The sequence below is a fragment of the Eleutherodactylus coqui genome, chromosome 5, assembly GCF_035609145.1.
Source record: "Eleutherodactylus coqui strain aEleCoq1 chromosome 5, aEleCoq1.hap1, whole genome shotgun sequence".
Taxonomy (NCBI): domain Eukaryota; kingdom Metazoa; phylum Chordata; class Amphibia; order Anura; family Eleutherodactylidae; genus Eleutherodactylus; species Eleutherodactylus coqui.
In genome coordinates, this window is record NC_089841.1 from 135,761,510 (window position 1) to 135,788,974 (window position 27,465).

At 43.7% G+C, this 27,465-nt stretch overlaps 2 protein-coding genes across 2 annotated transcripts in view; both read left to right on the forward strand.

Annotated features, from left to right (window-relative positions):
• The window catches only part of LOC136627809 (uncharacterized), an 884,798-nt gene that overhangs the window by 775,006 nt on the left and 82,327 nt on the right, over positions 1–27,465 (forward strand). The window lies entirely within an intron of this gene.
• The window catches only part of VSIG10 (V-set and immunoglobulin domain containing 10), a 33,673-nt gene continuing 12,042 nt past the window's right edge, over positions 5,835–27,465 (forward strand). Inside the window, exons 1-5 of the mRNA XM_066603218.1 lie at positions 5,835–6,010; positions 13,744–14,022; positions 20,104–20,406; positions 22,500–22,757; positions 26,745–27,038. Coding sequence (XP_066459315.1) covers positions 5,905–6,010; positions 13,744–14,022; positions 20,104–20,406; positions 22,500–22,757; positions 26,745–27,038 — 1,240 coding nt within the window. The 5' untranslated portion in view covers positions 5,835–5,904. The remainder of the gene's footprint in view (positions 6,011–13,743; positions 14,023–20,103; positions 20,407–22,499; positions 22,758–26,744; positions 27,039–27,465) is intronic.

The following is a 27,465-nucleotide window of genomic DNA, read 5'->3' on the forward strand; positions in this document are numbered from 1 at the left end:
AGCCGTCCGGATCCGCGGGAGACCTAAAATAGGAATTTAAAGTATTTACCATCCGGCGCGGGCGGGGAAGGTCAGCTGTTCCTCACGGCCGCATCTTCCTTGCTTCGGCTCGGCGGATGTGCCCGGCGCATGCGCGCGGCACGTCGGCGACGTGCCGGCGACGTGCCGCCGGCGTCAGGAATTCATCCGCCGGCCGAAAATGAAGATCCGGCCGTGAGGAACAGCTGATCTTCTCCGCCCGCGCCGGATGGTAAATACTTTTAAATTCTTATTTTCGGCGCTCATGTCCGCGGGGCAGGAGGGACCCGCTGCAGATTCTACATGTAGAATCTGCAGCGGATCTGATTTTCCCCGTGGACATGAGGCCTAAGGGTGTTTTCACAGGAGTTTCATGCTGGCGTGCCATCTGACTGCTATATGAATAGAATTCGCACATGCAAAGAACACATGAGTTTGAATCTTTTTTTTACACATGAGCAATTTTCCTCTGGGTGCAATTGTGCAAGGTAGATAAATAGCTGCATCTCCTATTTTTGTGCAATTCTCGTTTCAGAACTGCTCATTATTTCCTGGGGAAGGCAAAAAAATTGCATGGTAATTGCATGTGAATTCGACTGCGATTGGCTTTTTCTATCTTTACTATTGAAAAACATGATTTTCATGCATGTCAAAAACACGCATGAAAATTGCAAGTGCAGCAATGCATTTTTTTTGCAAAGCGCATAGCACTCGCAGGACAAAATCACAGGTTTAATAGAGCAACTCGGACCAATAAAACAATCGTCCGTGTGAAAGTAGTCTAATTACACATATAGCTAAACTCAATGCATCTGTTATGGATGCACCTGTCACACACAAAAATGGCAAAAATTGACCACATCATGGTTGTGAGTATTAGGGTAGCAGCTGCTATGAGGTCCAGCAGCCGGAGGAGCATCTTTAAGGGGTTTTCCAACTTTTTTAAATAATTGCCAGGAGGCAGATAAAATAGTGAAAAAGGAAAATTCATCACCCACCTTTTAAACTCCCCACCTCAGTGCCTCCAGCCCGCTCCACATTCTATCGCTTGTCATATTAAGGAAGGATTCTCCCCTAGAAGAATTGCTACTAGTGGAAACTAAAGCATAGCATATGGCAGCACACGGTGTACCTGGCCTGTAAGTGCTCCCTGTGCCGCCATACCAGCTCTGCGCACACCATTAATGGGATATCTGTGTACTGGCTTGCTCCTAGCTATCTAAGTGACGACTACCTATGATTTATGGTCGTTTGCCGTTAATAATTGCTGTAGGTCAGGGTGAGGTTTTAGAGGTGTGAGTAACATGGGTAAATAATACTTGTTCCAATGCGGTCGATTCTTGTGGGTTGTGACAAAAGAGAAGCGAACAGACTTTGGCCCTGAAGTTGATACAAAGCTATAAATCTGAACAGAAACATTGAACACTTGACTGGTCGAGTCCCATGAAAATATAATATATTATATGTAGAAAATTAATATAATAGGGCACTCTTGATATACTGAATTTATTCATATATCAACCAGCAGCAACAAAACATTTTATTTAAAGGGATATTCCGGAGACTGGTCAAGATTTTCACAATTTTCCTAACATTTCCACTTATTGCCATTTTTTCCAAGCGTCCATCTAAGGCTGGATTCACACGGGCGTATATCTGCCGGGTTTACACGCCTGGCCAATATACGCTGCCCTTCTGATGCATTGGTTTACAATGCATTAGTGCACATGGGCATATTTCTGTGGCATAAAAGTGCCCGGCTGGCCAAGATAGTGCATTTCGGCCGGGCGCAGCCACTGCATAGACTCCTGTGGGAGTCTATAACAGCGCACAGAGAAGGGAGGTGGGAGGCTCTGCCCCCATCCCGCCAGCTCCCCTTGCTGGCTGCGACAAGGGGCTGTAGCTTAGCACACTAGCTCCCGCCCTGTCCTGGCTCCTCCCCTTGCCGAGAGATGGTGAGGGAGAAGGAAGGGGGAGACAGTTTAGCAGAGCTAGACTGTCTCCCCCCGCCCAGCGGCATTGCGGCCTCAGCGTAAATGCGCCAGGCCAGGGCCGTCTGAATGTTAACCATTCTGAATTATTGATGTGATGTCTTTCAATGTCTACCACCCTCATGTTGGTGATCTTGAGGGCACAACTGCTGTGCCCCTTAAATCATAGCACTGTAAGTTAATGCTGCTGGGTGCTAAGTACAATCTTCCGGCGACATACATTTGCGCCTATGAGTTAATTATTATATAATGAAATGTTCTACAACTTTGTAGACTGTCTAGTGTGCGTATGTCATATATATATATACACACACATACACATATATATATATATATATTATACACATATACACACACATATATATATATATCATTGGAAAAGATGCCGCTTTAAATTCCAAGTTCTACAGATGAGCAGAGATGTTCTTGGGCTTGTTGATCCATATTTGCATGCAATTTTAGTGCTTTCTCTTCCAGAGGGCGCAGCATATAGGGAGCACTGCTCTTCATCCGCATACTAATATGTATAAATGAAGAGCCAGACACATGCCAACATCAGGGAGGAGAGGAGAATTCATGGTTAATTATGGCTTCCCCACCCTCATACTGCACATGCCCGGAAGACCTGAGACACGAGACGTGCTTGAACCTGTAATTCCTTACACACAACAGTAACTAAATCACTGATGATGTAATTGGCAGCTCAAAACGATCTCCTCCTTGTTGATCATCTAGGATACTTGTATCGCAGATGGTCTCAGAGCGGCTGCACTGAAGCTCCTAGATGATGTGTACATCATCACCTTATGCTCTCCATATGAAGTGTTAGGAGGAATGGAACATGATTACTTGTCTGGCCAATTGGTGGGCGCCTGTAGACAATGTAGTAGTTATGTAGTGATTGAAAACTAGCATTTTTATTTTTTCCAATCACCAGTCATTACTCGGTCATCTTCTTTTGTGCAAACAAATGAGAAACAAAATTAATGTCCGTTTACATGATATTAAACTCTTTGGTGAGCTTTCTGACAGGCGGATTCTGCCTGAAAATGGCATTCAAATAGATCTCACAATGGAATCATTGCATTAAAAGGGGATGTCCAAGTTGTACCAACAAGCTGTCATATACTCACCTCTCCCAGCTTCCACTGTGTCCTGCGTCAGTGCTCACTCCCATGCCCTGGTCTCTGTTTACAGCAACAGTCTCGTCTGGCTTACGGGACATAACAAGGACTGCAGCTCAGCAACGCGTCCGGGTCTTCCATGGTCTGTCATCACTATGAGAAGAAATAATACATTGCAGTACAGAAATACTGCAGTGTATTATCAGTGCAATCATAGCATCACAGGTTCAAGTCCCCTACAAGGACATAAACATGTAAAAAAAAATATAGAAAAACAGTAAAAACAAAACCCCATCTCGCATACTTTCTCTTTGTTTAAAAAAAAATTAAACCCTGTACATTTTTAGTATCGTCACACCTGTAACGACCCGTATAATAAATTGAACACACCCTTTTTCCTGCATGGCAAGTGCTATAAAAAAAAAGAAAAAAAATGTAAGCCAGAATGCTTTTTTTGTTCATTTCGCCTCCCAAAAAAAACGCAATAAAAGTGGCTAAAAAGGCCACATGTACCCCAAAATGGAACCAATAAAAACTGCAGCTCGTGACACAAAAAATAGGGTCTCAGAGAGCTCCATCCATGGAAAAATGGTAGAAAGTTATGGGCCTTTGAATGCAGCAATGCAAAAAAATATATATAGTTTCTAGAAAGAGGGTTAATGAGCATTAAATTATATAATTTATGCTGCATGATTAAATGTGGTTTCACACCTGCGCTTGGGGAATCCCTGCAGCCGAACAGCTCCGTCTCAGCACGAAACCAAACAGCTTTGAATGGACTCCTTTGACTATAATGGGGTCTGTTAAGTTTCAGCTCAGCTGCCCGGGTTTTAGGGCCCATTTACACACTTGTTGGCGTTTTATGTGCTCCTGCCGGCGCCATAGGAACGCCTGAACGGCAAAAGGCCCTGCGCGTATATGCTGAGGCCACAATGCCATGGGGCCTGGGGAGACATTTCCCTCTCCCTCGCTGACTCCCCTCCTCCCCTCCTCCCCTCCTCCCCTCTCCCCTCTGGCTGTTTCCAATGGCAGTGGGGGAGCTAAGCTCCCACCCTTCACCCGCAGCCAGCAATGGGAGGGGCAGAGCTTAGCTTCACTCCTTCCCATTATAAACAGCGGCAAGGGGCGGAGAGGAGAAGGGAGTTTAGCAGTCACGCTGCTAAACTGCCTCTCACCTCCCTTCTCCAGCAGCTAGCACAGGTTCCCATAGGAATCCATGCAGCTGCCGGCTTGGCGCTTTTACACCGCGGAAAATACGCTCCTGTGCACTGATGCATCGTAAGTTAATGCATCAGAGAGGCAGCGTATTTCGGCCGGTCGTGAAAACTCGGCTGATATACGCCCGTGTGAATCCAGCCCTTAAACAGAAAAAAAAGTAGCCCTCCAAAAATAACTAATCAAAAGTTATACAATACATTATTTGTTCCCCCAAAATTGTACAAACTGCAGTTCACAGAAAGAAGCCATGTCGATGAAAAAAAAAAAAAGTTATGTCTTTTAAAAAGGGAAATGAATATCCCCCCCAAATCATTGTTTCCTTATGATCTAAATAGGTCATGCCACTAAGGGGTTAAAGGGGTTGTCCCGCGCCGAAACGGGTTTTTTTTTTTTCAACACCCCCCCCGTTCGGCGCGAGACAACCCCGATGCAGGGACATAAAAAAAAAAACTGCTCAGCGCTTACCTTAATCCCCGCGCTCCGGTGACTTCTATACTTACCGGTGAAGATGGCCGCCGGGATCCTCTTCCTCCGTGGACCGCAGCTCTTCTGTGCGGTCCATTGCCGATTCCAGCCTCCTGATTGGCTGGAATCGGCACGTGACGGGGCGGAGCTACACGGAGCCGGCATTCTGCACGAGCGGCCCCATTGAAGACAGGAGAAGACCCGGACTGCGCAAGCGCGGCTAATTTGGCCATCGGAGGCCGAAAATTAGTCGGCACCATGGAGACGAGGACGCCAGCAACGGAGCAGGTAAGTATAAAACTTTTTATAACTTCTGTATGGCTCATAATTAATGCACAATGTACATTACAAAGTGCATTAATATGGCCATACAGAAGTGTATAGACCCACTTGCTGCCGCGGGACAACCCCTTTAAAGAGATGCAATCAATGTGTGATTGTTCTCAGTAACAGAAACCAAGTAATATTGTAGCTGTGACCTTTTAATGCCTAACAAAAATACACAATGTTATAGCAAGCTTTCGGGTTTTCGATCGACCCTTCATCACACACTGCAAATCCGCTGCTGTAATTAACAAGCAGCTGAGTGGAAGTCTGCAGAGCAGGTCAATTGTCCCACGGATTTCTCCGCACTTTAGTGCTACTGCTGATGCCATGGATTCTCTGTTTGGAAAGTCCGGACGGACAATCCGTTGCAGATCCGCTCCATGTGATCAGCGGGCACAGCGTCTCAGTACATCGCTCCATGTATGCTACTGAGCACCTTCCCAATATTTCCTCATGCAGAAGGATTAGCAGAGTGGTGTGATGAGGAGCTCCAGGGACCCCGTCCATCATACAGAGGGGTCTGTAGGCAGCCCCTGGCAGCACCCATGGGCATGAGACTGCTGATCTGCTGGAGAGACTGCAACCTGCCTGCAGCGTGCCCTCAGCCCCTTCCGCAGGTACAGCCAGCCTCCCTTTGCAGGAGGAGGGCACCTCCCTACCTGGGCGCAGGGAGTGGTCTGTGTGCAGCTCACAAGCCGGAAGAGCAGTAAGTTGTCACCTCCATGTGAAGCGCCGCAGCCTGCCCGTCCGATCCCAGCTGCATGAGCCATGGAGAGCCGGGCGCTGCCCTGAGAGCACCGGAGATGGGGCCGCTGGAGGAGCTGCTGCTCCTCCTCCTCTGTGTGCTGCACGGGGGCGCCTGTGGAGGTAGGTAGGAGCCGGCAGCCGTCTCACTGCCCTCGGGCTGGAAGCGGGACCCTCCACCTCGCAGGCTGGGACTATAACTCTCAGCATGTGTTGACAAAGGTGGCAGGATGACCTGGGAGTTGTAGTTCTACACCAGCTAGTGGAGCTTGGCGTACTGCAGACCCTATGTCTAGTAATATAGCATGGCAGCCAGTGACAGATCAGACCTGTCCGGGCACTTGGGCTGAAGTCTACGGCTCCTCTTACACAGGCCGATTATCAGGACTGAACGATCGTCTGTCGGACTGTGTAACAGGACAACCGATCGCTTGCTGCTTGGCTGATCGTTCAGTTTCAGTGAGCATAAAAGTACTTTCTGATCAGCAGTAAATCTCCAGGTGTAAATGGGGAAATCTACAGTCAGCCTAAGGAGACAAAGGATTCTAATTACTCTCATAACCCCCACAAGCCGAATCTCAGCTCTTTTGAAGGAAAATGAAACAAGCACATGCAATTCGATTGGCGCTTGTTAGATTGGACCAAAAAAAAAGACCAGTCTAAAATGACCATAAGCCCCATTTACCTTTTATGGTCCTTTCACACCGGCCAACTATTCCTTCTTCTGAACACTCGTTCGCCCAATAATTGGACTGTGTAAAGGAACCAAGTGCAGCCGCTGAACCAGCAAATACCCCTTTATGGGCTGAATTACTCATTTATGCAAACACAAAAATGGTCGGCTGCAGACGTGTAGGCGGAGATACATGCAGCTAACTGGTTGTCCCCATAGCTCTGTACACGGGCAGATCTGCTCTAACGACCACTTGTTTCATTTTCTTCTTCACAGGCTTAGAATTGGCTTATGGGATGATCTCTAATACAATCATTTGTCCCCATAGGCGGGCTGTACAGCTCCTGAGATGTAGGAGCAATCAAAGAGCATTTTTATGCTTGCGTAAACCAGCTGATAAGCCAACAAAAAAGTATTTTGTCAGCTTCTCGTTGGCCGCTTTACATGGCCCGATTGTTAGGCAAATGAGTGTTCAGAAGAGTGCACAGGTCCCATCAGCCTGTGTAAAAGCACCATGCCCTGTCCCTATGATTATGAGGCAGAACTTTGTCTCAAGACACCAGCAGTTCATAAAATCCAACCTCTACGATTTCCACTATGTACTGGGTTCATAGTACCCTAAGGCTGTGATCACACTGGGGCGGAATGACCGCAGCGGAACCGTACAGAAATTCTATGAGATTTCCACGGCAGATTCAAAAACCTGCGTTACCTGTATTCTACTGTGGCCATTTCTCCCTATAGGCCTGCTGCACACGACGGGGTAGGGATCCCCGGCATGCGAGATCCCGCAGTGGGATCTGACCCTGTGCCCAGCTGGTGACCCCTCTTACCTGTCCGGATTCTTCTTGATCTGTTCTGTAAAAACGCCGGACGGTGTGCATGCGCAGTACAGTTTATGCTGCGCCGTCGCCAGGCGATGATGTGGATCCTGTGACTTTTCTGCAGTGGTGATTGCGGAAGGGCAGTGGGACAGATGGCTTCCATTGACTTCAACGGAAGCCGTCCAGGCGGAAACTGCACAGAAATGGACCATGCTGCGATTTTTCTGCCGCAATCAGAAATCACAGTTGATTTCCACTCATGTGCAGGAAGCAGCGGTTCTCCATAGGAGGCTATGGGCAGTCTTTGCTGCGGAATCCAGGGGCAGCCACCGGCCCCAGTTTCCGCAAATCAAATCCGTCCATGTGCAGGAGCCCATAGAGAGGAGAGTTGGCCACAGCAGAAATGGCGACACAATTGACATGCCGCGGCTTTGAATTCCGCGCAGCATATCAGATTCAGCGCGGCTTGTCTGCAGCGTATGGACGAGATTTTTGCAAATCTCGTCCACTCAGCTGCTTAGGCTGGGGTTTAAGATTGCCGGCGGAATTCTGTGCGTAAAGTCCGCACAGAAATTCCACAGCAATTCTGCCCCATGTGAAGCCAGCCTAATGCTTTACTTTAGAGGGGTCCTATAACCGCAGTCTGCCCTTTGCTCCCATGCTGTACCCTCTTTAGATTTTGGAAGTGGTAGGGTCTGAGTTAAAGGGAACCTGTCAGCACCCGGACAGCAGAGTATAGTGACAGACACACTGATTTCAGTGGTCTGTCGCTAGTATCAACTGGTTTGGTGCTTCTGCAAATCTCACTTTTGAAACTTTGCAGTCCAATGCAGCTCATGTATATCCATATATGCACACTTCCCCAGCATTTGGAGAAGGAAAAACATTGATGTAATGGCGCGACCTTTAGGATAGATGTACACGAGCTAGGAGTTCTGAAGGAAAATGTATTTTCTCTGATGAGAACTGGCAAAAACTGGCAGAACATTTTGAGGCAAACCACGTTTCTTCTTCAATTAAAAAAAAGAAATAATCGATGAGGATAAAGTAAGAACATGAAAGAGAGCAAAATAAAATGTATTGAAATTTATGTATGAGGAGTTGAGGACGCATAAAATCATTACAACCAGAATAAAATTACATCAAGTCCATAATAGTAATAATGACATTTTTGCAGCATAATAAACAGAAATATATGTATGAAAGCACATAAGAACACTTCAATCAAAAGTTCATCAAATCTGTTATAGTTATGACATTTCTTTCAAAATGTGTATAAATATGTGATATGTATAATATAAACACAATTTGCTAGAATTGTATGAGAAGATCTAGGTGGTTTTTCTATGGAGTGAGAAAGAGCATATACAACTGTTCTGGGAAGTCCAGAAACTGCTTAAGGGAGATGGAGAGAGGGGAGCCAGTTGTTATAGTGCTGTGGGCAAGGAGGAAAAGAGGTGTTTTGGGGACTTGCCAGCCGGGCAGGGAGTCTGATTGTAATGATTTTATGCGTCCTCGGATTCGACCCCCTGCTCAATGCAGGATCAATAAATCATCCCAGACAGATATTTGTCCAGCCTTTGTTTGAAGACTTTCATTGAAGTAGAACTCGCCACTTCCCGTGGCAACTTGTTCCACTCATCGAAAACAATGGGAAACACTTTCCGATCCTCTACGTTGGAGGATTGCAATTTTACAGAAGTGATGGGAGGCGTTTTGGGCATAAAAAGACCTGGCAACGCATTTAAAACGCAGGTTGGCAAGCGCAATATTGGGCCGAGTGTAGGTAACGCTCATCCGTGTATAGGTAGCATCACTGTCAGAAAGTTTTTTTTCTTTCTAATATGTAATCCGTATCTCCTCCCTTTCAGTTGCATCCCATCGCTTCTGGTCTTTCCTTGTACAAATGATAATAGGGCTGATCCCTCTGCACTGTGACAGCCCTTCAGATATTTGTAGACAGCTATTAAGTCTCCTCTCAGCCTTCTTTGCAAGCTAAACATTCCCTAATGTAAAATCTATCACAGTGCCCCCCCACCTACCATGTGCCGCTTATAATACTGGAGTCTAGTGATACGGCAGCAGGGTCTACGGGACCCCTCTGACACTAGGGATGTGACTGCTGGCTCAACACCCCACATAAGTATTTCCTTTCGCCCTTTTCCCACAAGAATTTCAATAATGAATGTATTGGCACACTTGTAGGAGGAGAGATCTTATTATATTTGGTCAACTTAAGGCCTGATCCTTTTGTTCTCCCTGGAGGTAAGTAAGCTACCAGAGCTGTCTGGCTGCATTTTTTAGAAACGCATAAACAGTCCGCCGAACTGAGCATTCATGTGTATAGGGAAGCTTGTTCTGCCGTCAGATATTAAAGGTGTATGGACACCTTTAAAATAATCACTTGTAACAGATGAAAATATGTTGTGGTATTTGAATATGTCACTTGTCAGTACGTATGTACTTTTTATCAGTCATGTCATGTATCACCTTAGGGCGCCTTCAGACGACCGTATATCGGCCGGGTGCCGATATATGGCGTCCCTCTCTGCAGGGGTAGGAGGCTGGAAGAGCTGGGAGCAGTGCACTGAGCTCCTGCCCCCTCTCCACCCCTCGCCAAAAAAAAACTTTCAGCAACAAATCTGCTGCATGTGAATATACCTAACCTTATATACATATACATACATTCATTCTCGGGAGCCACTTGCTGCAGCCTTGCAGCTTGCTCTTCCTCACTTTTGTTGGGTCTTCATTGTCTCGTTCTCTCTGCTTGCGCAGCTCAGCGCTTCTTTGTGCTATTATAACTGCGAGGATTTACTATGATTTCACAGGATTTAGAGACTCTGTCATCATTTTTTCACAGCTCTCACTGAGGACACCATAATGTAGTGCTTGTCACACTGATTACAGGGATATGTCTGCTGTGTAGATCTGTGCAGTAGTTTTGGAGAAACTTGCATTTTATTAGCAGCAGCCACACAGAAGTAGTCCTGCATATTCATGAGCTGCAGCTAGCCACACCTACCCCACCCTCCAGCCAATGATTGGCAGCTCTCTCTGCACAGTAATAGGTAAACAGCAGTCAATCATTGGAGGGCGGGGTGGGTGTGACTAGCCTGCAGCTCATGAATATCCAGGACTCCTAAGGCCCAATGTCCACGGGCGGGTTTGATTTGCGGAATCTGCGCGGGACGCATATATCTATATTACTCTCAAGCTCGGCACAATGGAGCAATTCCAGCAACCTCATAGGTTCTGATTCACAATTCCAGCAACCTGATTGGTTGTTTGGGTTCCCTGATTCAACCTGATTGGTTGTTAGTGCTGAGCTTGAGCGTAATATGGATATATGCGCGCGGGACATCCCCAAATCAAGCCACCCATAGGGAAGCATGGGCGTCTGCAAATGGATGAAAGCATGCAGATTTGTTTCGTGGACCTTTCAGTCCGCAAAACAAATTGCAGCATGCTCCATTTTTGTGCAGATCCTGCACGTACGGCTTTCGTTAAAGTCAACGGAACCCGTCCGTTCCGCGGCACACACGCAGCTGACACTGCTGATGTGCCGCGGATCCCGCACGAAAGCAGAGGTTTGAAGAGAAAAAAACTTATTGCACAGTGCAGCAAACCCGGAAGTAAAGAGATCCGCGCAGATGCCGCTACTGGAAAAATACAGGTACGCAGGGCTCACTGGCCATGGACAGGGCTGGATTCTGTGCGGAATTTTACCGCACGGAATCTGACCCGCTTGTGGACATAAGACCTTAAAGTAGTCCTCTATGCATGTGCTGCAACTGATAAAAGGCAAGTTTCTCGTAAACTACTGCACAGATCCACACAGCAGACATATCTGTGTAATCAGTGTGACTGTCACTACATTATGCTAAAAAAAAACCTTATGTACAAAAAGATGGCGACAGTCTCTTTAAATTTACAATTAGTTAAATCAAGATTGTGTCACTTCGTGAAACAGTTGACATGGAACCTCAGCAGATAATTGATGAGAGAGTGTAAATTTTACTATGTAGGATTATGTGTTTGATTGAGAGAGGTAGCTTTGCGCCACTTGTGTGGATGTAGATGATGGTCGACTTGAAGTTTGTTGTACAGGGTGGGTCATGGAAAATTGGGCACCACACTCTTATGAAGACAGCCTAGAAGAAATTTAAAATGTCATATGTACTCCAAAATGGTACCAATAGAAACTACACGACATTGTACAAAAAATGAGCCCAACTATGTCAACGGGAAGACGGCTGTCAGAAGATGGTGTACTACTTTAAAAAAAAAACCTAAATCTATGAACTTGGTATCATTGTAATTCTACTGACCCATAGAATAATAATATCATGTCATTTTGCTGCAATGTGAACACTGTAGAAACAAGATTCGCCCCCCCCCCCCACAAACCCCCAAGATAATGGAATTGCACTCCACTTAAATTTTTTTTTAAAGTTTTTACAGCACATTATGTGTAATACATTAAATAGTATCATGATTTTTTTAAAAGTGGGGAGGAAAAACTAAAAAAGAGCTGCATCCTTAAGACCGATCTTACGTGACCGGATTTAAATGCGGGCATTGAAAGGCATGCATTTTCAAATTTTCCTTCACACTCACAGATACGAGCTGCATATTCCATGAGTGGAAGAAAAATTGCAGCCTGCCCTACTTTACTGCGGATTCCACGCCGACGGAGGCATCCGATATTGATGTCAACAGAGCCATCCAACCTGCAGCCCATATGCAATTAGCATTGCGTATAGACTGTGGATAGCTGCATCATTGCTAAGCGACGGTGCGAGAAATACAAACAAAAGAAAAACCCCTGTACAATTAATGGCTGTACACAGGGTCATCAACCAGGCTCACATCCGGAATCCGCCGCAGGCCTCCCGCATGCAGAATCCGACTTGGTCGTGTGAGCACGGCCTAAGGGGTTAAAAAATTGTTGCGGGCCTCAGTAATGATTTAAGAAAATGGAAGATGAAATGTCCGTAAAGAAACGTATTGCTTGAATCATTCTAACATGTAAATGCTTAGAACAATATGTAAATTAACAAACCCTTTTGGAAAAGATGGGAAGCAGAACGCTGGTGGCAGCATGTACTGAGATGCAACTCTGTAAGTGATTTAGCATGATGTATCGCTTCAGTCTGAGAAAAGCTGATATATCACAATATGAACCCCACTATGCAGCAGAAGGATTGTGAAAAGCTTCCAGTTCAACAGAGTAAAGTTCATAGAGAAGGAGATCCCTTATCACTCTGGTGTCTTCTTCTAAAGCAGTGCTTCTTAAACTCCAGTCCTCGGGGACCCCCAACAGGTCCTGTTTTCAGGATTTCCTCAGTGTTGTACTGGTGATGTAATTATTGTTAGTGCCTCAGACATTGGCACAGGTGTTCTTACTATAGGAGATCCTGAGAACATGATCTATGTGGGAAAGTGGATGGGGGTCATGAGGACTGGAGTTTGGGAAACGCTGTTCTAGAGTAACCTAAAGCCTTCCTAGTGATCTGTGTTGTATGAATAGTAATCCTGCGCCATGGAGATCTGTGGGCTCATGCTATGTTGGTTTCATAGAGAGCCACACACATTTTTCTCATGGATTCATATGAAATGTAATCAGATTTGTTCCATCTCATGCCATATTACAAAGATTTGCTTGCAGGACCTGTGAGCTATGGACGGAGCTACAGTGCTGGCCGGTAAACACGCTCCTTGCATGTTGGGAGTTGTAGGCAACGGTCTGCTGCTGTGTTTACTGTGGAAGTGATGCATGTAATGCAGCAGCAGATCGGCGGCTACATGGGACGAAGAAGAGCGGCAGACAGAAGGTGCAGGTTACTGCTACTTAGATGTACCCCCTAGATATCAGCATTTTTAGAATTTCCATTTTGTGCCCGAGAAACCTTTTTCGGTAGGAATCGCAAATAGGAACTATCACAATAATATGTTATCACATATCAACAGGGGACTAACTATATCATTGATGGGGGACCGCCGGTAATTGCTGGAATGGGATTTCGGGTCTCCTGTGAGACTGGCAGAAAAGGTGTGGCAGAACGCACGCTCCGGTGTTTGAACTCTGCTATCTCAGGTGCTCCCATTGAAATGAATGGATTAGTGGTCGAGCATATACACCATTCATTGCCAGTATCCCCAGGAGATGCTGCACCCTTGTTCTGCCAATCGGTGGTGGTCCTGGCAGGTGGACCTTCCCCCTCAATCAGATAGTTATCACATATCCTGTGGATACAGGATAACATTATTGTACCAAAATATCCCTTGAAGGCATGGCTTCATCATTTAGTTTTGGTGTTAATCTCTATATTTTTTCCTTCTTTCATATACTGAAGCTTCAGTGATAATCATATCCGGAGAAAAGGGTGGACAAGCAGTTCTACCATGCACCGCAATGGCAGAGAATGGAAAGAATGTCACCTGGTTTATGGAGGAACCTAAACAAGAAATACTGAGCTGTGACAAGGATTCCTCTTTAAATGCCAAATATCTAAGACTGAATGGGAGTTTTCTTGTAGTAACAGATCTACATGTGGAAGATGAAGGACTGTATGGCTGCAAAGGCTGTTCAGAAACGGAAAGCACTCCGGCTCAAATACAGCTAAAAATATCAAGTAAGTGCAAATCCAGATCAACTTCTGTATGTCCATCTATCAGTCCCTAAATATTATATGCCTCAGATATCCGAATTGCTCCATCCCTTTTATAAGGCCAGTTTCAAATGAGTGTTTTACAGCCACATCCGTAATATGAATGTGTGTCCTGGCGGGGTTTACTGATTAAAATTGTCACCATTATATAATGGTGACCAATCTGATCAATAAACTGGTCCCTTCTTGTATCCAGTAGATTTGCTGTAAGACCTCCCAAATGAACTACGATATTATATCCTTTTCTTCTCGATTGTGCTTGACGCAAATCAAATTGCCTTCATGAACATCTTATTGTGTTGGTTGGAACATCTTTTATCATACTTTTAATTTTGTTTGGATACTTTGTACTGCATTAGTGTTACTTGTTGTATTTGTGTATACTATGGTATAAAAATCCATTTGTCCTACATAATAGGGTTACATTATATTGTAGCACACAGTGACGTTTGTATATACAACTCTTTGTTCAGGCAACAAATTTCACTTCAAGATCTAAATTCGCTTTCCTCTTTATTGAAGAATAGCATTTAAAGTAATCCTGTCTTCATGTGTGCCGGGTTGGACAGGAGGATCTTGTGTACAGTTTATCTACAGTGGAATGCAGAACGCGTCACCCACATTTATAGCTGCAATCAGTAGCCAATTAGTGGTGATTAATACGTTCTTTAGAAAACTGCTCTTAGGGATCTTTCACACGGGACAGAATTAGTCCGCGCCGACATTTCTGCGTCACAATGTTATCCATATGGGGCTTGAATTCCGCATCTGTTAAAATCTGCGCGTCTTTACTTCAAAACTGTATGTTTTAATTCCACAGCGGAAAAGCTTTCTGCTGCGGGCCAAGAACATCTTGCGGAATTCTTTTTGCAGATTTCTAACATACAGGAGATGTAATTCCACAATTAAATTTTGCTTAAAAAATGCAAGAAATTCTGCAAGATGATCTGCAGTACACACTCCACAGTTAAAAACGTAGCAAAATCTGTATTAACCCCTTGAGTGGCACGCCCGGAAAATTTCCGGGACGAGCTCCACTGCTCATAGCAACATAGCCCGGAAGATTTCCGGGCTATGTGTCACTATGGGAGCTGCAGAGCACAATGCCACAAGCTGTGGCAGTGTGGTCTGCCTGCACAGACCCACATAGAGCAGTGCAGGACTTTGAAAAACCAGCAGAAGATATTGCCGATGTGCCGGCAATCTCCTGCTTTGTTTACAGGTTGCCATAGAGACCATCGGCTTGTCAGAAGCAAGCCGATGGTCTCTGTGGCAGGGAGAGCTGGTTGTTAGCTGTCAGAGGACAGCTAGGTACTAGCTCTTACAGCAGACATCAGAGAAAACCTGCGATCTCTGCTGTGTTAACCCTTTACATGCTGCAGTCTATGTGACTGCAGCATGTAAAGGGCTGTCACCATCGGACCCCCGGAATGTGATCAGGGGTCCTGATGGGTCCCTGTGGAAGTCCCCTAAAGGGACAAAAAAAAAAAAAAAAAAAAAAGTTTAAAAATTATTAAAAAAATTATAAAAACACTTGTCTCCCTTTACTTTGTAAAAAATCAAAAATACAATCACACATGTGGTATCCATGCGTCGTAATGACCCAGAGAAGGAAGTTAATACATTATTTAACCCCTTAATGACATGCCCCCTTTTTTTCTTTTTTCCCCATTTCTTTTTTTCCTCCCCCCTGTTTAAAAAATAACAACTTGTCCCGCAAAAAACAAGCCCTCATATGGCCATGTCAATGGAAAAATGAAACAGTTATGGCTCTTGAGACGCAACTGAAAAATTAGTTGAAATTCAATGATTAGACCATTTTAAAAAACCTGCCCTGGTGGGCACGACAGGGTGGTACGAAACCCGCCACACAAGGGGTTAATTGACAAAATCCACATCTGCGCTGCGTCCTGCTGACAATTTCATCCCGTGTGAGAAAGCCCTTGTAGCTTTCCTCAGGCTTCCTATACATGGCCGAACGCGATATCGGACTGTAACTTGTCAGGATATTGCGCTCGTGAATGTGCAATCTACCTATGGATGCGAGACGTTTTTCAGGCAAGAATGCTTCCCATCACTTCTGGGAGGTTGCGATCCTCCAGCGCGGCTTTCAGTGTTTCTCATTTATTTTTATGGGGAACCTAGAATCGTACTCGTGTGCACATCACACGCCGTGCAATGTGTCTAGGTGTCGCTTTGAAGAAAATGGGCAATGCATTCTGAGGAATGCACAAAGATAGGGCATGTTGCTATATTCTCCCACATGGCGATACGGTGCAGGAGACATATTGCTCATGTATAAGACTCCATTCAAAAGAATGGGGTTCCTGTAAGATTTGTACGTCTCACAATGCACAAATCTCGCACGATTTTCTCGGCCATGTGAAATCGGCCTCGCTAAGCAGCTTTTGCCTACAATATAAATGAGGACTATACCCTGAATAAACCTACTGATCCTAGAAGAGGGGAGAAAGAAACATATGTTGCTTGATTTATTTATTTATTTTTTCCCCCCTTTGCCTGGCATTTGCACAGTATGAACCTTGGGCATGCTTAATACCCAGGAACCTTCAATTCTATGTTTTCAGCACGGAACTTCAACTTTTGTGATGTGGAAAAACTATACTGACTTGCACCTAACCAGACTGTGCCGATGTGCCCTGCCCGGCCCCTGCAGGGAAAATGCCTGGCTTAGGGCGCCCACCCACTGGCGATTCTTTTTCCCTGCGAAATTCGCAGCATTTTTTTCTCTGCAGTGGTCTATGGGACTTGTAATGTTAAAATCACGATCGCGCAAAATCGCAATTTCGCGGTAAATTGCGATTTTGCGCGATCGCGATTTTAACATTACAAGTCCCATAGACCCCTGCAGAGAAAAAAATGCTGCGAATTTCGCAGGGAAAAAAAATCGCCAGTGGGTGGGCGCCCTTACTGCGACATTCCCCAGAAGAATCCGTTTTTTGCAGGGGATGCCAGAAGCATGAACCAAGGCAAAAAGACAATCTCTGTGGTGGGCGCATTGGTGGTGCTGGTTTCCTATACCTGTTGGGTCATAAGAACTGTAATCAGTAAAAGATGGATCAATAAAGGTTCCTTAAGAAAAAAATGATTTTGCAGTTCAGTGCATTCTTAAAGTTACAATTGCACATTTTTTTATGCTTCCAACAGACAAAATTGCGGTATGCTCCATGGGATGCCGTATCTATGTAGGGATTTTCCTGCAGAAGCACTGCTTTTAGGGGGAAATGGTTCAATATGTGCAGCACCTCACATAGTCTACGTGGCAGCACATAAATGCTATGAAGGCCACAATACAGCTTCCGTGTATATAGACTCAGCTGTGTGCATGAGGCTTTACTGTCAGTGTTCTATACTATGTGCTAGTAAATATCTGTGTGTTCTGTCGTCATGGCGCCTTCATTGAATACTATACTTTGTCAAAAATAAATCATGCACCTACAAGGAGTTGGCATTCAGTTACATCTGAGCAGATATGCAAATCATGATAATAATCTTTATTTGTATAGCTCCAACTTATTCTGCAGCGCTGAATGACTAGAGTTGTGGCGTCTTGCCACCTGAGGCTCTAAAATCGTTCCACGCTTGGCATATAAAAAAAGGCTCTTGGACGCTACTTGTGTGTAGTGGACCTCTTCTTCTGTTTATGTAGATACAATCAAAGAGATTTCACCCAGTGAACAGAGTTTGAGAGGAGGCGTACTATTAAAATACAAGAAGCTGTTTCTCATGGAGGCTTCCTAGAGGCATTTTCCAGCAGGATAATGCTCAGCCGCACACAGCAAGGGGGTCACAGAGATGTCTCCAACATTGTCACACTTCTGTGGCCTGTCCAGGTCACCGGATTTGTTGCCAACAGAACATGTATGGGACCATCTGGGACACCAACTTTGACAGCTTATGAGTTTGTACAATCTAGTGGCTCAGTTACAGCAAATATGGAGAGATATGCCAAAGGATACCATACAGAACTTGTATGCCACCATGCCGCTCATATCACCTCTTGTATCCAAGCTAGAGGCAGTGCAACAGGGTACTAGAGCCTCCATGCCTCCCCCCCCACCCCCCCGTGTCACATCTTGTATCCAAGCTAGTGGTGGTACAACAGGGTACTAGAGCCCCACTTTCAAGGTTTTGGTTTTTCGCAATAAATTATCCTTTTGCTCTGATATTGCATCCACTTATATCAATGTTACAATCGCATAGAGAAAGTTTCATTCCATTCCGACAACTTGTTCTAAGTGCTTCATTTATTTTGACAATAAGTATATCTTACAACAAACATTACAATTACTCTAAAGCTTCCATACTGGATACAGAGTGAAGGATCTGTCCAGTTTATCCATTCTATGCCAAACACGCAGAATGGACCACAGTTAATCAGGGGTGTAATATCTTTAGCTAATTTAGTACAATATGTTAATTAAAGCATATGTCCATCACAATTGCACTGATTTCCATGCCCTTCTACATTGCTGGAAGGTGTCGCTGACTCTTCATTCAAGTGATCAAGGGTGGATGCTGTGGCATGTCAAGATGTTCAAAGGGTATGAACACCCTCTTAAAGCGACCCTCTGGGCCAGGAGATATGAAGATGGCCACAACAACTTCTCTGACTGTCTGTCTGACTGTCACATTGTATTAGTATACATCATTAGTCTGACACTACACCTACTTTGTTTGGCCAGTGCAGCCTACATGAGTAGCACTGGCCAGTCAGATCAGCATGTAGAGTCAGACTACCGATGTATACTAATAGTGTGCACGAGGGGGTCAGAGAAGCGGTTCGGCCTCCTTTGTTTCTCCAGGACCAGAGGGTTGCTTTACCTATAGCAAATGCTGCATCGTTCTACTTTACCATTAAAAGAGAAGTACACTTTAACCCCTTAATGCCACAGGACGTAAGTTTATGTCCTAACTGCGGGGACTTAACGCAACAGGTTATAAACGTACATCATGTGAATGGCGCTGGATAAGAAGCTGAGCCCGCGCCATCCTGCAGCGGGAGCTAGCTGTTACCGATAGCTGGCCTCCCACTGCAACAACCAGATCAATGAGAACATTGATTTCCGCTTTTAAACCCCTACATGATGCAATCTTTATAGATCGCGGCATGTAATGGGTTCACAGATACCGGTGTCCCAGGTTGCCTTTGATCGCTTTTACAAGTAATAAGGCATTGCAGTACAGAAGTCCTGCAATGTCTTATAGCAGGGGTCCTCAACTCCAGTCCTCAGGGACCACCAACAGGTCATGTTTTCAGGATATCCTATGGTAAGAACACCTGTGGCAATGTCTGAGGCACTGACGATAATTACATCACCTGTGCAACACTGAGGAAATCCTGAAAACCTGACCTGTTGGCGGTCCCTGAGGACTGGAGTTGGGGAACACTGTCTTATAGCAATCATAGCTGCTATGGTTCAAGTCCTTTACAGGGATATAAGAAATATAAAAAAAAAAATTACAAAAAAAACCATAATTGCTTTTTGCTTTCCAAAGAATGCCATAAAAGTGATCAAAAAAGCAGTACGTACCCCCAAAAGGTACCAATAAAAACTACAGCTCATCACGCAAAAAACAAGCACTCACAGAGCTCTGTCCATGGAAGAATAAAAAACATTATAGGACTTTGAATGCAGCAATGTAGAAAATTTTTTTTTTCAAAAAAGTGTTTTTATTGTAGAAAAGTGGAAAAACCTTAAAAAAATTTTATATTTGTATCCTCATAATTGTACCAACCCTGCAGAAAAAATGTATCATGGCATTTATGCTGTATGATTAACGCTGTAAAAAAAAAAAGGCAAAATTGATGCGTTTTCTCTCCCTGCTCTTAAAAATAAATATATAATAAAAGTTTTACAATATAGTATATGTACCCAAAATGTCAATATATTACTGTTCTATATATTATTATGGGTTCACTAATATTGAAACTTTAGTTTTTGTGTCTATTTTTAACTCTTTTGTCTTTATTACTGCCACACAAGAATCAATGTCGATATAACTTTCCTTTTTTCCATTTAGGTGGTCCTCATAATATTACTTTCCTGATATCTCCTACCAAGACTCTGCCAAATGGTACACTTTACACCTCAAGTGGTTCCAACGTAACTTTCAGCTGCTTTAGTAATTCCATCCCTGAACCAACAAATAAGATTGTATTCAATGCAGGAGGGGAAGCTGAGGTTTTTGACTCAATCAATGCAAACTCGCTCTTTTTTAGTTTGCACCACATAGCTTCAAATTACCTGGGAAACTACACGTGTTCTGTTGTAAATCCTCTTAGTAACAAGGCACTCTCCTCCACTCTCCAGCTTCTCGTATATCGTAAGTATCATTTTCAGCAATTCTCGAGGGCCGTAAATAGATAAAAATGTATCTCCATCTTCATCAGCTGGGAAAATATGGCTGTTATATTCTCATTTGCAGGACCATTTAAATTCACAGAACCCTGATACGTGCAAGGGCAAGTGGGAGGCAGATATTGGACCAGTAGAGGACTCTCAATGGTTTGAAATGTTACAGATGATCCCGAAAATATCTCTTGAGTAAATCACATAGATTATCAGAAATATACCTGTTGCATAGGGTGATTCGCACCCCTGCTTTCCTACATGTAAATAGGGATAAGGGATAACCCTTTATGTATATGTTGCAAAACCCAAGTTGGGGGGCTGATACACATGATTTGGCACTGTCCAAAGCTAAACAGATATTGGACTGAGGTGTACTCTCTGATTAACAGTATATGCAAGGTTAATCTGAATTTCACGCCGCTAGTATGTGTCCTCGGATACGTAAGTGATCTGCCGGTAGAGGAGCAAGAGCAGATTGCAGTGGCAAGACTCCAGTATCACAAAGAAATTAATAGCACAACATTGGCTAGATGAGGGCCCCCTCCACTGGGAGAAGTCAGAAACAAAGTCAACAGGTTATTAGCCTGGAAAAAAGGGATATATTTTAAATGAAAAACAGGCCACAAATACTATAGCACATGGTCAATATGGCTGAGTACTCTGGGGGTAGCACTATTGAACCTGCTCAATAAAAATTCAGTGGGCTAATCATTAAAATGTGTTGGGTAGATCAGGTGTAACTGTGGATGGACTGACATATAGGGGCCTTGCACATAGGGATAAATATGACAGCGATATAAGTACTAAGTATTAACTACAAAGTGTTTCCATTTTCTCTGTTTTGACGTATGATTGTTGCCTGTACCCTTTGTTGTAACAAGTTATATCACAGTATAGAATTGAAGGGAGATGATGAAGAGGAATTTGTGTTCACATTGAACTTGTGAAATACAAAAATCCCTCCGTCCTTCTGGGGGACGGGCAAGCTGCAAGAGAAGTAACCTATATGAACTTTGTATGTCAATATCCGGATGTAAACACGAATACCATATGAGACTGACACATGGGGGAGACTTAAGGGAGGAGAGTTGAGTTGGGTATAGGGGTTGTGTGTGCTCTGTTTTGGGAAACAAAAAAGAAAAACTGGTAAAAGTTTCAATAAAAATCATTTAAATAAAGTATTTCCAATTATATGACAAAACAATACTGAAAAGATGTTGCCAACTTCAGCTATTTTGTAGCATATAAATATTAAAGGTTCATTCACATAGCCATATTACAGCTTAATAGGGCTTCCATAGAAGTGCTTAAGTACCCTACTGAACCTCTGTATACCTCTATGGAATGCTCCATTGGACTCCTTATGTACGGGGGTATTTTTTCCTAGAAGCCTCCCTTCTAGGGAAGAAATCCTGCATACATATGGAGTCCATTAGAGCCGTAGAGAACTGTACTGCACTGAAGGACTCATGCACTCCAGCATGTAGCCTGATTTCTTCTTATACAGGATTGTCTTGTTCTATTAGTATTGTAATAAACTAGAGAGGGGACGTCATAGTCAAGCTCGACATGAATTATCTACATTACCATTGTTATACAGTAGCACTGCTGGCACACAACCACTGTCATAGTATTCCAAGAAGGTGACGAGATGGGACCATTAAGTCAGTGATCATTCCACTACTGCTTGGTGTTGGATTCAGCAAGACCCCAAAAGTTCAAGCTGGGAGGTAAACCAGTTAATAAGTGCTATAACTATATAGCTTGCTGACAGTATCCATCACAATATCAACAGGATCAGTTATGTGCGGCCTGGTCCTTTTGACTTCTGTGTTTTTTGGTGTTTTTTTTTTGTTTGTTTTTTGTTAGAGCAAGCAATTTGCTGCAAGCCTACTATTTTTGTTTCCAAAAACACTGGGACCATAAAGTAGTGGAGCACAGCTGTAATGTTAGCAGTCTAATGGGTTGTACTGTGTCCCTGTGTGTAAAATCATTCCGCATTTACTGTCTCTAAAAAGTTAGCATTAATACTACTGTGTATATTTTTTTTCTCTTTTACTTCAGGCGCACCAGATTCTGCTATGCAGTGCAGTGCAACCCACACAGGGGTTCCATCAGGATTGTCATTGACATGCTTTTGGCTTGGAGGTTATCCATCTCCACTTCTGCAATGGGAACAAAATGGTAATATACTGTCAAATGGGACTTCAGACACATTGGTGGTGACAGTAAATGGCTCCCATTACGGTGATGGACAAAAATTAACTTGCAGAGGAAAACACTTAGTAACAAATGAAGAGAAGACGTGTGAAGTTCATTTAGGTAGGGAAACCGTATTTTCCTTGCTACATTGTACTGCATTCTTCAGAAGTGAAAACCTTTTAAATATTGAGGTTATATTCAAGTGCGGCATAATCTGTGCAGAAATTTCCGTAACAAACCTGTGACTTGTGAATATACCCTAGAGGGGTTACCTGGTTTAGAAACCACAAGTCCAAATATCTTTTTATGATATTGTAAGTTAATAGATGGGGGTTTCTCATTCAGGACTGTTATAAAATAGAGTAGCTGCCATGGTGCCCCTTGTTCATGCATTACATGGATGGAAAGCCCATTGATTTCAGTGAGAATAGTGTAATGCCTTATCTTCCCTGTGGAAGCACTCCTGGAGAACTGAATACTAACTTCTGGGTTCTTCCCCAGATTACAGCTGATTACAAGAGGTACCAGTAGTGGGACACCCTTTGATCAAATTATCAGAGAACCTTTAATGCAAAAATATCTTCCAAAGTTGGCAACCACTTTCCAGAGGTTCAGCCGCAAAAATTACAAAGTTTAAGCACTTTGTCAATCAATGGCGCTACTATTGAAGTGAATGGAGCGGTGGCGTGTCTGTGTGGCCTCTGCTCCTTTCACTCTTGGGGGCCCAAGCGGTCAGACTCCACCAATCGTAAAGTTACCCTCGATCCTGCAGATGGGGAACAATTTTATAAATGAACACAACCCCTCTAAAGCAGGTGCCCCCACCAAAAACACTTATCACTCAACCACAGGATAGTTCATAAATATTTGCTCACTGGGGGGTTTGACTACTGGGACCCCCAGGAACCATGAGAATAATGCAATGCCGGGTGTATAGAATAGTGGTTTGTAATCACAACCACCACTTCACTCACTTTTGTGGGAGATGGCTAAGCGATATGCTTGGCTGTCTTCCTAGACCATGAATGGAGCTGTGGTCATGTATACGCCACTCCATTCACCCAAGAAACCTGTGGGTGCACCGTTGCCATGATTCCTGGGGTCCCAGTAGTTGGACCCTCAGTGATTGAACATATATCCTGTGGTGAGTTGGTAAATGTTTTTGGTGGGTTAAAACTTTTAACATGAATTGAACACAAGTCCAGCAAACTAACCCTGATTTCCTAGTTCTTATTAAAGTGTTGCTCTTATACTGTTTGTATATAATCCAAGTTTTGGAGTTACGGTAACTCTAAATATGTTATTTCTGCTCTTTGCTGATCAAACATTTTTGTTGAGCCTATGTGCTTCATATGAAGGGTTGGAGGCTGTTGTCATTGAAGTGAAGCTATTGTGCTAGACTCAGTGGGTGATAGAGAATTTGTGAGGCATATTTTGCAGCCAAGTCAGAACATACTTTGAATTCTTCATATGAACTACCTTAACGGAACTAGTAGCATTAGTAGCTTACGAAAAGAACTCTTAGGCCACTCTCACACACCGCTGCGATTTTGATTGCGGCATTTTGCCGCCGTTTTACTGCAGTTTTCAGACGCAGGTTGTGGTATCCGACAGCGGTTTTTAGCCCACCCCATCATTATGATGGGTGGTGAGGTGCGTTAGAAAGCGTGAAAATGCTGCAAACAGCGGTAATCGTGGTAGAAAGTGCATGTGTGAGAGTGGCCTTAGGTAATATTGATAACACTGTTATTTAGCAAATGTTAATCAGAAAGATGGAAACATACCTCTACAGCACCATCTATAGGATGGCAGCATTCCTATAGGTGGCGCTGTAGAGGTATTTTTCCATCTTTCTGATTTGCATAAATTTCCCAGAGGAGCATTGCCTTATAAGTCTTCTTATTTAGCTTCTAGGTGTCCCCACACCCCTTCTGGGTGTTCTCCTTGGGGAGAAACTATACCATCCCCATATCCACTCAACCCCTAGGTGTCCCCAAACACTTTTGCACCGCATCTGACCTTAGCAAATGTTATCTAGCTTAAAACATATTGTAAGTCTTTTACATGCAGAGCAGGTTATATTAAAACATTATATATTGAGATTTCATTTTCAGTCTAAGAATGGTACCTTTAACAATGCTAGTGGCATTTTATAAGTCGTGTATATAGAGACTAATGGCTGCAATTAACATTAAACCACTGGGTATTATCTTTGTTTAGTGCTCAATTAAGAAAGATATTACGAGTCATTTGAGTTTTTATTCTGTCCACTGCGCAATTTCGATAAGGTTAAATAGATTTTCTATATATAAAGCTGGCCACATATGCTGAGATATGTTTGTGACACTCGACTGCCTGCTTGAACCACTGATGTTCCAGACAACACTGAAAAAAGGGATGAATTGCCTACAGCATGTTGTAAATGTCCTCTGAGCAATGTCAAGACCTCATTACAAGCCCTCTACACAGAATGACATTGCTGCTTGACTTGATTGCACTGTGCTTTGGCATACTTGACAGTAAAGGCTGACCATTCGGCTTCTTTGGGGCCCCTGGAAAGAGAGAGAGGGCCCCATTGTGATTGGGTGGTGAAAACCTGTCTAGATCTCCTTAATAGAGGAACTGCATTGTTTGCAAATTGGGAGAGATAAAATTGGCCAAAGGGTTACAGAAAGGATGTTGAGGGGGGAAAAAACACTAGGCCCTTCTTCTACAAGGCAAAGCCTAGCAACATAATGGGTATCTCTGCTATGAGACACCCTCTCTTTTTTTTAATGTATGCTCCTTTGGTACAGAGTAAAGTAAGAGTACATATAATTCCCACCTCGCTTATATTAATTTTATTTATACTATCAGGATTGAAAATATATATAAATGTAAAGCAACTCTCCAGTTTGGGAACAAAATTCTGCCCAGGACAGGAGGAGGGTATATTACTTGCAGTTGTTCGCTGTCATCCTTCTGATCTACCAGTTTTGGGTCCTGTTTTCAGCTGTCCAGGATGCTTGCTGCAATTTTCTAACTACTTAATGCACATTGTCCACTGCTCTCTGATTGGCTAGTACTGATCACATGAGCATCTCTGGCAAATCAGAGAGCAGGTATAGTGTACTGAAAGTCTAAAGGCCCATTTACACGCAATAGGTTACCGCTCAAAATTCGTTAAAATGATGGCATATGTCTGCACAATGATTTTTAGACAAGCTTTAAAAACCATTGTTCAGACCGCACGCTGTGTTCTCCACGGGAGCAGGAGGTAACATTGTATTCTCTCTGCAGCCCCTGCGAGAAAACAGACCAAAGGCTGTTTTCTGCATAGGAGCTGCAGATAACATTATTTTCTCTTAGAAGCCCATGCCTGAACAATGAAGCTAATTGCAGAGTTCAGATCACCTGCTGAGTTCTGCAAGCAGCTCCTGGAGGCTTATTTACACGCAAATCAAGTTGATAAAGTACTAATTTGCAAAACAATCACTAAAACTTCCAATCTTTCAATCGTTTGAAAGATCTGTGTGTGTAAATGGGCCTTAATACTACCAATGCACAGTGGCAATTAGATAGTCTGAAGATTATGACAGCCATCCTCTGGATACCTGAAAAAATAAGACTCAAAACTGGCGGATCAGAGGGATGGCAGAAAAGAACTACTGCAGGTAATCTACCCTCTCTCCCTTCCACTCTGGTCCTGGGACAGAATTTTGTCCTGACACTGGAGGGTTGCTTTAACTACTAATACAACTAATTAAAGCCACCATTGCTCCCTGTTCTGATACAAAGCCATTGTTGTAACAATGTTCTTTTAATTCTTTGTTGTTGATGGCCAAAAAATATTAAACTGACTGATATGTGTCAAAGCTTTCCGTCATGCAAGTGATATTATGTGATGTCACCACTTCCTAGTAGACAGAATCACTAAGCCTATTGTGTGCAGACTACAGATTAACTCAGGTCTATCGTGTCAGATATAGCAGCCGCTCAGATTATTACTTTTAAACAAATCATCATTGTTTTATATGAGGAGACCAAATTTGCATGCTGGATAAAAAATAGCTTTTCTTTTTATCACCCTTTAGAAATGTGCTGTTCGTTGTATTCCCTCTCTTGCAGGATATCCTATGCCCTGGTCCCAGGGAATGAGAACCTGCTTAAAGGGACAGAATGTAACCCTGTCATGTTCTGTATCGGGGGCTAACCCCCCCGCTGTAATAACCTGGTTACGTAATCTGAGCAACCCAAATGTTGCGATCCATTCAGGGACAAAGTACCAAATCGCACAGAGCGGCAACGTTTCCTACCTCACTATTGTGAACTGCTCCAAGGAGGACGATGAAGGCTCTTATATATGCATGACTGAGAATGGAGTTGCAACTAAAGATCTCTATATACAGCTTGATGTTACCAGTAAGTATTTATTTATTTTTTATATTTCCACAATGATTTAAAAATCAAAGAGCGGGATTCATCAGTTGGCAATAGTCTTTAAAACGTGTAATATTTCCTGGTGATAAGATGTTGCTGATGTAGGTGCTGGCCAACATATGGAATTACCTAGATTATTTGAGACCTGCTAAGTCAAAAAATGAGCTCACTATTCTTCGCTTGCGGACTTACTGTCAGGCAGGCGGATGTGGACTCGTCTTGGGACACACCAGTTTGAGGCTGCACCTGGAGAACACTGGTTTTCACCATTGGCTCTCCAAGTGGGATTTGGGTCCTTTTTGTGGGATCCCCAAGCCATGACTGGCACAGATGGTCCTGGTAGTGTGTTGGGTGACACTGCGTAGGGCTGAAGTGCAGTACCTGATGGTCTGTATTGGAGCTAATTGGC